This window comes from Marmota marmota, unplaced genomic scaffold (genome assembly GCF_001458135.2).
Source record: "Marmota marmota marmota unplaced genomic scaffold, marMar, whole genome shotgun sequence".
In the NCBI taxonomy this organism is placed as follows: domain Eukaryota; kingdom Metazoa; phylum Chordata; class Mammalia; order Rodentia; family Sciuridae; genus Marmota; species Marmota marmota.
In genome coordinates, this window is record NW_026000079.1 from 4,357,049 (window position 1) to 4,367,913 (window position 10,865).

At 49.3% G+C, this 10,865-nt stretch overlaps 1 protein-coding gene across 2 annotated transcripts; it reads right to left on the bottom strand.

Annotated features, from left to right (window-relative positions):
- Positions 1-1,798: 1,798 nt before the first annotated feature.
- On the bottom strand, positions 1,799-3,594 carry LOC107156645 (cornifin). 2 transcript variants are annotated; one of them, XM_015502685.2, is made up of 2 exons: positions 3,467-3,594; positions 1,799-2,412 (listed from the first exon to the last, which is right to left on the bottom strand). In XM_015502685.2, exon 2 carries the CDS (start codon positions 2,391-2,393, stop codon positions 2,100-2,102), a length of 294 nt encoding a protein of 97 aa, XP_015358171.1. In that variant the 5' UTR covers positions 2,394-2,412; positions 3,467-3,594; the 3' UTR covers positions 1,799-2,099. The 2 variants fall into 2 exon arrangements, with proteins under 2 accessions (XP_015358171.1, XP_048670786.1); XM_048814829.1 differs by having other exon boundaries at positions 3,382-3,495.
- Between the last annotated feature and the right edge of the window lie 7,271 nt (positions 3,595-10,865).

Genomic DNA, 10,865 nt, shown 5'->3' on the forward strand with positions numbered 1-10,865 from the left:
TTTCCTGTCTCCTGCCTCACACCTCTTTGGCATTTTAGACCAACCATGTTGTCATGGAATGGGGTCACACCCGGTGACCTCTGCAGCCCCTCTGAAAACCCCGATTGGCCGCTCATCTTCTGCAGACGATTTGCCAATAACCCAGACCTGGTCAAAGAGCCTCTGAAACCTGCTGGTCACCACAGGGGGGCAGCAGGAACACAGGGCTCCAGAGGAGAAGCCGGAAGCTGAGAGTCAGAAGAGCTGGGCTCCAGGGTGATTCAGAAACAGGACTTCTGGGGGCCTTGAGATAATTCTCTTCCCCTTTCTAGATACTTGTCTATTCTGAGAAATGAGTGGACTGGACTAATTCCTCTAATTTCCCTAAAATTTATATTGTCATGACCTGTCCACCCTATTTCATGATGGATTTTGATCTATCTTGTTAGTCTTTCTTCTTCTGAAAGCTGCTTGAACTTTTTGGTCTTTTATTTGATGCATTTGTTTTTATGTTTTATTTAGAGAAGTACCGTGTGTGTGTGTGTGTGTGTGTGTGTGTGTGTGTGTAGGGGGAGAGGGAGAGTGAGGGGGACGGAGAGAGAAGGCTGTGGGTACTTTTTGTAAGGGATGGGATAGGGTAACAGCAGCTCTCTCCTAGGGCAGGCACTACGGATTCCACTCTCCTTCTTCCTGCTATAGTAAGTGTCTTCATGGTGGGAACTTGATAAAAGAAGACTGACTAAGGTGACCAAGGCAGAGTGTGTCTGTGTGTTCTGTGTGACTTGGGACATCTGAGTGTGGAGGTGTCTGTGTGTGTCCATCTCTGTGTACGGGAGTCTGTTGTAAGCATGGGGCAGTGTGGCTGTGAGGATGTGGTTCCTTGCAGAGGGGACGGCAAAAAGGGGAAGATGAATGAAGACAAATAATCAGGTTGGAGTATATACCTGCACTATTTTGTAATTATTTTTTTAAAAAGAAGAAGGACAATTTTGGGGCAAGGGCTCAGAGTCAGAGGTGCCACATACACTTAGGAGTGACTTACACAGGTGAAAGAAGAAAGCCCTGCTCTACTGGAGCTTCTGAAAGTAAAGAAGGCTGGGTGGCCCTGAACACCCTCTTACTGCCAACCTGCGAGTACCCTGTATCTAAGAACACCCCCCCCACACACTGCTCTCAGCGCCAGGCTCAGCCACCTTCGCACTGTCACGAGCTATCTGTGGGCTGTGTGTGGGCTGTGTGTGCACTGTAGCCTCCTGAGGGGATAAGTCTGGCACTGGGAACCCCTGGGGGCACTCCCCACAGGGACTGACCCCCTGATGCAGGTGAACTTCCCCCTCAAGCTCTGCCTAAGGTCCCACTTAGCACCTGATACGGGTGTGACCTGCCAAGATGTCAATCAACCTGCTGACTGCAAGTCATCACAAAGCAAGACTCCGCCCTTGAAACCTTACCCCTGGCTTTGAGGTACCCCCTTAAATAAACCACCAGAGCCATTTTGTCTTTGTCTTGTTCAAGAACCCATGTGGACTAGATCTACCAGGGGCTTCGCTTTTGTAGATATATTTCTGAGTGTTTGTGTTTTATTATTTGTTAACCATTTGAGATATTAAGATTTAGGGTGGATTAATTATTTGAGATATTAAGATTTAGGGTGGTCATTTAGGGTGGCTTGGATTTCTCTGGGCAGACGGATCCTCCAATCAGTCTCTGGCCAACATCCCCCTGAAATCTGACCACAGCCTTTACTGTACTAGGTCCTGCTTCGTGCAAAGAGAGCATGGAAGGTTGGATCATCCACAGACACACACACAGCCAGTTGTGGAGTTAAAAGTGATTTAATGAGGGCAGAACAGGGAAGAGTCCCTTGACCCCTCCCAACATCCCTCTTCAGATTAACCCTGAGCCCCTGGAAGACCTACTCATCCAGTGAGACTTGCAGTCACCTTCAGAGGCTCGGGAACCTTCCATAGAAGAGTGTGAGGGATGTCTTTTTGGGGGGTTCAAAGAGGGAGGGATGATGACTTATGTTAATCATAAGGTCAACAGAAAAATGGGACACCTGAGCAAAACGGAAAAGGGACATCCAGTGGTTGCCTCTTCAAGGTGTGGCTGTGACCATGTTACTTCTGCTTTGTCTTCTGCTGAGCTGGTGTTGGAGTGACTGTCGAGGGGCAGGGCTCTGGCACCTTGGGTTGGCAGGGCTCTGGCACCTTGGGCTGGCAGGGCTCAGGCACCTTGGGTTGGCAGGGCTCAGGCACCTTGGGCTGGCAGGGCTCAGGCACTTTGGTGTGACAGGGCTCCTTGGTTTGGGGGACACATGGTTCCTGGGGTGGAGGCTGGCAAGGTTGCTTCACCTGGTGCTGCTGCAGCTGAGGGGGTAGGGCGCAGGGCTGCTTCTGCTGCTCGGAACTCATGCTTCAGTGACGGCTGGGCCTGGAGACAGAAGAGCTGACTCAGTTTCTCAATGCAACAGAGACGAAGCCAAGTTCAGTGCCCAGTAGATTTCATTCCGGGACCCTTTCAAGGAGAGAGCCTCTCCTCTCCCCTCCCTGACCCCTACATTTGAAAATGTACTCTGGTGGTTTCTGGGACCTCTCAAGAGGAGGAGCGTAAAGGCAGTCTGCTCTGCCCCATTTCAGTGGGGCTCATTCCTCAGCTTCTTCCCCAGACAGGTTACAGCCCTCCTTGAAAAGTGCCTGAAGAAAGCTGGCTTCGGGGAGACACAGGGCGGACGGTCTGGGGAGTGGCAGCACTGAAGTGGCTGTGGTCTATTCATTCCGGATTCTACTTGGAAAGCTATGAGACTCTGTAGTGGGGCTCTATGTTAACCCAAGTCCCTGGGTTTTGGTTCTGGTATTTGCTTGCAGTTTCCTATAAGAATGCACAGTCTCCATCCCATGTCTGCCTGTCAAATACTCCTCCATCATGGCTCACGTCACAGGCCACCACCAAGAGCTCTTTTTAACCAATGGTCTCCCAACCCCTGTAGTCCTTCCCTTCCCTGCTTTCCTTAAAATACCATCTACCTTGCACCGCAGCTCTTTATCTGCCTGCATCACCTTCCGTGATAGGTTGTCAATTTGGTAAGTTCCATATTGGTCTGTTTATCTAACGTGCCTAGCTGCTGTCTTAAATGCAATAGGCGCTCAATAGAGATCCACGAGATGAGTTAAAATTTCCTCAGTAAGTATCACATCAGAGAAAGCTGTGATGTAGACCTGAGCCTGAGCCCTTGTCCTGCTATGAACTTCCTGTGGGCTCCCTTTCCTTCTCTGACCCCCAGTTCCACGGCTGTCCGCTGAGGTGACAGACTCAGCCACCTCTAAGTTCCCTTCAGACTCAAACTGTGCTCTAATTTAAAATAAAGGTATTCTCTAACTCTAGTCAATACCCTGCACCAACCTTCTTCCGTACATTCGTCTTGTCCAGTCTCCAGTAAATGCAAAAATAAACAGTAAGTTCAAATAGGTTGCCATCGGAGACTCACCTGGTGCTCAGAGAAGAGCGGTCTGTCTCGCCACTCGGGTCGCTGTGAAGGCGAGAGCCAGCTGGCTTTTATAAGATGGACAGCTCTCCTCCAGGAAGCAGAATTGCCTGTCACACATGACTCACTCCCCGCCCCTCTGTCACCCTTTGACTCAGCTTTCATGATGAAAACGCCCACCTGGTTTAATGGCCCTGGAGGTCTGACGATGATGTCATCCGGGTCCCACTGCCACCGCCCCCCCCCCCAGACACAGGTGGCCTCTGGAAGGTTGAATGAGTCGGATCTGGAGGAGGTCGGAGTCCTCCAGGGGCCCTGCCACCTGCTATCTTTCTCACTGAGATCGTTGCTCTCCCCGCCTTGTGGGATGGAATACAGGTGGGAAGGGGAAGGGGAGAGGAGGAGTCCAGGTGGGCATCACTGGCTGGCCCAGGTGGGTGCTAGAGTAAGGAGCCGATTGATCATAGACTCCTCGCATCCTCTGGGGAGGTCCAAGGTCTTCTTGTCCATTTCTGGCATCTTTCTCCTCACTCACTGAGCCATCCACGTTCAGAATTACTGACCTGCCCCCCTCCCCAGCCCCACCCCTCCCTGGTTGGTTGCTAGTCTGGGAAAACCTGCTTGGCTTTCACCACCCACACCTTCACCCTTCTCCCATTTCATTAATTTTCAACGACTAATCCCTCTTCTGGGATAACATTTTATTCTCTACTCCACCCGGTCAGGGGGACATGGCCCTTCCCTCCTTCTGTCCCCTACCGGAACACCTGGAAGCCTTTGCTAACTGCCTCCACCCAAGCTCATTCATGGGGTGCTTAGTGTTAAGTCCTCTCCCACCGCCTGCCCACTTCTGCCTGAGCCCCAGCACTGGAGACCTCCTGGCTGCAATGTTTGCCTCTCCTGTCTGACGGTTCCCCTGGGGGCTCTTGAGGGTCAGGGATGTGCCTGCTCAAACCAACGGTTCCTGTGATCGTATTGCTTTTCTTCATTCAAAAAATACATGGCGGTTCCCATGATCATATTAATACATGGAGGATCTAATCGATTCCCATCCTGTCTGTCGTTGGAGGAGCTGAGGGTGAAGCCTACTTTCACCGATAGGCAGGGAACTCCTCAGGGTGAGATATAAGCCACGGGGTTTAATGGATCTCCGAGAGCCTTTGTCCCCACCTCTCGGGGATGCCTAGGGATTTGAGGCTGTGAGAGGTGAACCAACTCACCAAAGGGGAACAAAGAATCCTACACAGAAAGCCCACCTTCCCTTTGTTTTAAAGCCTTCTATTTCCCCTGGGGGAAATTAAGCCCAGCTAGGAAAATGATGAAAGGCAGGACGGGAAGCTCAGACTTCCCTGCTTGGCACTGGGTCCCCTCACGGTTCTGGGGCAGCTTCGCATGAGGAGAGATGGGAGATAAGGAAAAAGCCCTGCCTTGTGGGTGAGTCCTAATCGTAGCTCAGATGCAGACTCTTAAGTAAGAATGAAGCTGCTTCATGTTTGAAAGGGCTCTGGGAATTAACCGTAGGTATTTCTAAGCACTGGTAAGAGACAGGAAGAGGCCGATGAGCATCGGTAGAAATAAGGGACTTATTTAGTTCAGCGTCACTCCGTGGGCCAGGGTCTAAGAGAGGCAGATCAAAGCTAAAAATGCCGACCTGTCTTTTGAACTCAGTTGCTTTCACTCCGAGGAGGTCTCAGGGCGGCTTAGTGACTTGGCCTGGTACCCTGATGGGTGAGGCCGTGAGGATGCCTCTGGGCACTGCTCAGGTATGCCTGCCTCCCTGGTCAGATTCTGAAGATGCTCCCTGCCATGGGGCTCCTCTTTTCTGAGAACATAAAACAAGGGTTCCCTGGGGGCTCTTGTACCAACAATTTTCTCCAATCAACATAACATGAAACTGAGGTCACTGATTTAGAGCTGTATTCCAAACACAATCTGTTAACAGCTGTGGCCCTTGGAAAATTCAAATTACCTTAATACCCTGGTATGTGGATGGCTCCTCTTCTTCATCCCGCCCCTCCTCTCCCCAAACACACACCTACTGTTGGTGGAGCATCTGCTGGCCGGGTCACCTCCTGTGGACTTACTTGAGTCCACGTCAGTCTACCACTGTGTCCCAATAGCCATTGGTCCACAAGCTTCTTCACTGGTGCCCGACGTGGACCTGGCCATTGTGGACGACTGACTGAATGATGAAGGAATGGGCGGTGCGTGGCATTATTTGTAGAGGGGCTTGGAGATGGCTTCAAGAACTGTTGAGAAGTTCCTTGTCAGAGAAACATCCCCTTGTCATGGGTCTTTAGGGACAAGCTGGAGAAGAGAGCGAGGCCTGAGCCAAGGACAGACCAGGCTTCCACTGGCTTCCCCATCCATGGCTTGGTTTTCAGTCAGTTTAAAAACTTCCCTTTCTCAGGCTGGTGAAGCGCCACCCCTGAGCCCCAAGCCTCTGGCCTCAATTCAGCCTGCTCTAGGTGGTCCCTCTCTCCACCAGATCTTCTCTTCAGGGTCTGTGATGGCAGGAGCTCTAGGCAGAACCCACGCTGGTGGCTGGGAGGATTCCGAGCCCCAGAGGAACCTGTCTCCTGCTCCTCTGTCCTCCGCTGCTACTCAGGCCCCAGGCAGACCTAGACCCAGCTCTGAGCCAGGGTACTCCCACGCCCCCTGGATCTGAAGGAATCTCTCTCCTCGGGGATCTGCCCTTGCTGGACTTGCCCGCCTGCCTCACCTGTGCTACCTTCCCTTCGAGGATGTGCTGGCCTCGGGAATGTCCCCTTGATCCCCCACCTTGTTTTCTCCTTTCATTTGTCTGAAGCCATTTGTTGGTGGCTTGACCTCTCTCTCCTTTTAGAAGAGTTTCTTCACCACCAGGGCTAGATGAGTTTTTGAATCAGGCCTTACAAATTCTCCCATGAAACTGGACCTTTTCTGATGATAAGTACATCCCCTGAGATTCCTCGGCCTTGGCCAGGAACCCCTGCTTATAATACAGGAAGCTGCTGCTCTTCCCATGTTACAAACTCGCACCCCTCTATCCCCAGGTCAGGACCCCCACCGATGCTGAGCAGTGCCTCTGTCCATTTGCACAGCAGGGCAGATTGATGGCCCTAAATGTAGTCAGTGATCAGGCTTTTCTTGGCTTAGATTATTCCCAAGACCCAGACCTGGCAAAGAAGGTCTTGCAGGATTGAGGTCTAGTTTTGTTCATGTGTGCACTTAAAGCGTATTAACATCTGGAAACTTGTAGTCTTGGCAGAGTTTGACCCACCTTCCGATCATGTCGAGGACCCACAGAGACCACCGTGTCAGCCGTTTGATTCAAGTCATGGAAAACATTTTTTAAAAAGAGTCCTTAATAACAGATCCCATGGTGTGTTAAGGAAAGAACAGGGAATGAAGGAAGAAACATTCTATCCCAGGTGTTAGAAGCCTCCCACGCACTTTGGCCCAAAAGGCAGCAAGAACCAAGTTGGCTAAAATGGGTGCAGAGGAGGAGGGAAGAAAGAAATAGGTGGGGGGCAGGGACGGTTGTAAGCTCTGTAGCAGCACAAGCAGACCCAACCTGGACGCCGGATCTCTACTCCACTGTCTCCCTAAGAATATATTGTGTTCCTTTTCCTTCCCCTTTTTCTTAACAGTCCTGAGAGGGTAGGAAAAATAATTAAATCTGGCTTCTCTTGCTTGACAAGAAAAGGACCCAGGATTAGAATTTAGCTCAGCTGGTTCAAAACCTTGTTCTGCTCTTATTTGTTGGATGACCTTGAATAAGTGGCCTAACTTTTCTGCACTTCAATGTCCTCATCTTTAAAAGAAAAACTATTTCAAATACTATTTGAAAATTCTGCTTCTCAACACTAGTGGGGCATTTTATGACCCAGAGGAATACTTTTAGAAAAGTCACTCACTGGTGGACATGCGCACACATCCGCACTGATCAACTGCCTGTCATTTATTTGGGAGAGATTCTCTGGGTGTGGATGATTGACACAGAGACTCCACAGGGTACTGGAGCCTGGGGCGGTTCAGACTGATGTGCTCTTCTACTGATCACTCATTGTCCCTTGGAATATCGAGGGGGGCAAAAGGGGACAAGCATGCAGCTTAAAATTTTCTGTGGAGAATCCAAAACTCCATTGGTGGTCTCCACTGTTTGCAGATCCCTTCTCTTGTATGTGCACCTGAGCCTGCTTTATCCGTGGCCTTCCTTTGAAAGCAAGTTCCTCCAGGGCGCAGAGTCGCCTTTGTAGACAACACAGGTTTGAAAACAGAAAGTCCTGACTTCAAATCTATACTCAGCTCCTTACTGCATGTATGATATTACAAAAGTTTATAAATAATCAGCACTAGCTTGACACTGACCTTCACACTAGCAGTGTCAGGAACAGGTCACAAATACATCCATAGATGGGGAAGTTGGAACAGAGACTCAGTAACTTGCCCAAGTTTATGGGCAAATAGGACGTAGAGCCAAGGTGCAAATCCGGCACTGTGACCCTGTGGCCTTTATGAATCTCAGTTTACCTTACCTGTAACTTAGGAATGATAATATTTGCTCTCGGAGGTGTTATTAAATGATATTACATATGTGAAGCAACTATATAGTGATTAGAACTCAGTGGATAGATAATGGGTATCAAGTGCCTCTCATCAGAGCCTGAAGTACATCTATTATTAGAAGCTTATCTCCAGTGACTCATAGAATTCCATCATTTTCTTCATTTTTGAAGTAGTCAGTCAGTCAGTTGACATGTTTGCCGAATGACAGACAAATGTCAAGTGTGAAGCCGCAGCTTTGTCCAATCTGGAGGTGTTCTAGGCAGGTGTTCTGAGCTTCTGGGGTCCTTTCTTCATCAGTGAGGGCTGTTTCCCCAACTGACCCAAGGAGAAGACTCTCTCGGGAACTTGCCACAGTCTCTCCATCACAGCGAAGGAGAAGAGCTGTGGATCTGTGTTTCCAAAGTGTGCCCTAGATGGTTTTATGATCAAACAAACTGGGAAACACCGGATTTTAAACACAGCGGCGTTTCTGCCTTGATTACAATCGACACCATCTGGTCTATGTCCGAGTTCCAGTTTTATTTAATCAATTAATTTTTTAAGACCCCGGATGAAAATCACTGCCTTAACAGAGATATCGACTTGTGGGACCTGGATCCATCAGGACAGTCCCAGGCCTAGGTACTACTCCAGGTGGAAGGAGGGTCAGGTGGGTGCCAAGGTGCCCAGGCAGACGTTGGTGTTGGTGCAACTGATTCTGATGCACGTGGGTGTTTGGCCTGCAGGTACTGGGAGATTTCAGCAATTAAGTACCATCCTAGGAAGGCTAAGTACTTCTACACACCCTCATACCTCACTCTCGCCCCAGGGAATCAAGGACAAGCTCAGGTTGGTTTGGTAGGGCTGGTTCTAGAGCCAGTAGCTGGGAGGAGGAGATGATCCTGTGTTACCTTCCTGGACTTCATCATGGGCTTGGTACGGAGACTTTCTGGTGGGTTACAAGCCCAGGTTTCCTAACTCCAAGGAGCTTCTGACAGGGCTAAGTTCTGACCTTTGGAGTTCCAACTTACTACGTATTGTTTTCTGCTATTGAAAAGGAAAATCTTACCCTTTTAGATTCAATGATGGGGGCCTGTGAACTTAAGTGACACAGGAGAAAGGCATGTGGTCCTGATAGACCCAACTTGATCTTTTCTTAAAATTGGGCATCTCGCCACAAAGCCATGAAAAGCTAATTTCGGCTTTACTATAAATTACTGCAAATTCTGAACCTGCTTGGAATGCCTGCCCAGGCCTTGAACTCACCCATGCCTGGCTCTCTGACCAGATAGCAGCCCTCTCTCAAACTTTAGTGAGGCCTCACAAATCTTGGCCTTCCCTGGCCAGATAACGACCCTCTCTGAGGCTCTAATGGTCCTCATAAATTCTGATGTCGGGGCCAGCAAAAATGTAAACTACCATTAGTGTGATGCTTGTCAGAGTTCTGTTATCTGTAACCCCCCCCCCTTTGTGTAACTTTCTGGGCTATAAAGCTGGGCTGCAGGAAAGCTGGGGGGCTGTCTTGTTCCCGCCGTTTTGGGAGGGAGAGGCAGCCCGGCCGGTCGAAATAATAAGCTTGCTTTAATTTGATTTTCATTGGAGTCAGTGGTCTTTTCTTGCGACCTGGTCTAACAGTTCACACCGATGTTAGCGTTTATCACCTGCAAAGGGGCCTCACAGAAAAAGAAGTGGATACTCAGGTGCTGGTAGCAGGCCCGCCCTGGCCCCTGGGGACTCAACCCCCAGTTCTTTGTTCTGCATGTCAATGTGGCCAGCTCACAAGGCCGTGTCGTGGGCTTGCGGTTCCCTGTTTATCTGCCTCGCACATATGTGTCTCTCGGGAACATCTTGACCTGTTCGAGCCTCCTGATAGGGGACGGTGACGTGACGGTAACCCAAGGACGCAGTTATGACTCTTCCCTCCTCACTTTTGAGTAATTTCCCGCAGCTGTTAAAAAGATGTATAAGGGGAACAAATCTGGCAATAAAGCGCGCACACGCTCCCTCCTGGATGAAGAACCTTGGTGTCCTGTGTATTTTTTAACCCCGCCGTCCCTCGCCGGACTCGGCTCCGTTAGCCGGACTCGGCACTCAGGGACGTGGTTAGACTTCAAAAGAAGGAAAAGAGAACCCTAAAATTCATATGTGACCACAAAAGACCCCAAAGAGCCAAAGCAAGCTTAAGCAAGAAGAACAAACCTGAGTGAGTCACACTACCTGACCTCAGAACACACCGGAAAGTACAGGAGCCCAAATGGCATGGAAGTGGTAGAAACAGAGACACCAAGACCCAGAGCAGACACACGGAACAGACTAGGGAGCCCAGAAATAGGTCCACACATTGTAGCCAACTGATATTTACTAAGATTCCCAGGGTACACATTGGGGAAAGGAGAGCCTTCTTAATAAACGGTGTTGGGAAAACTGGATGTCCACCTCTCGGGGAGCATCATTAAAACGTCATCTCTCACCACACAGAACACCACCTCCAAAGAGATGGAAGATTTAAATATAAGACCTGAAACTGTGACACTATCTGAAGAAAACACAGTGAATGTTCCATGATATCCAAACCAAAAGTGGATAAATGGAATAACATGAAACTAAAAAGCTTCTGCCCAGCAAAGGAAAAGACAATCAAAACAGGAAGAGAGACAACCTACAGATGGGGAGAAAATATTATTTTAATTTTTATTGGTGGCTTTTAGATATACATGACAACAGGACTCACTTTTGTGTAATTATAAAAGCATGGAATATACTTTCTTCTAATTCAGCCCCAGTACTCCTCCTCCTCCTCCTGTTCTCCACCCCAGTTCCCTTCCCTCTACTCTACTGATCTTTCTGCTATTTACTTTTAGTTTTTTTTAAA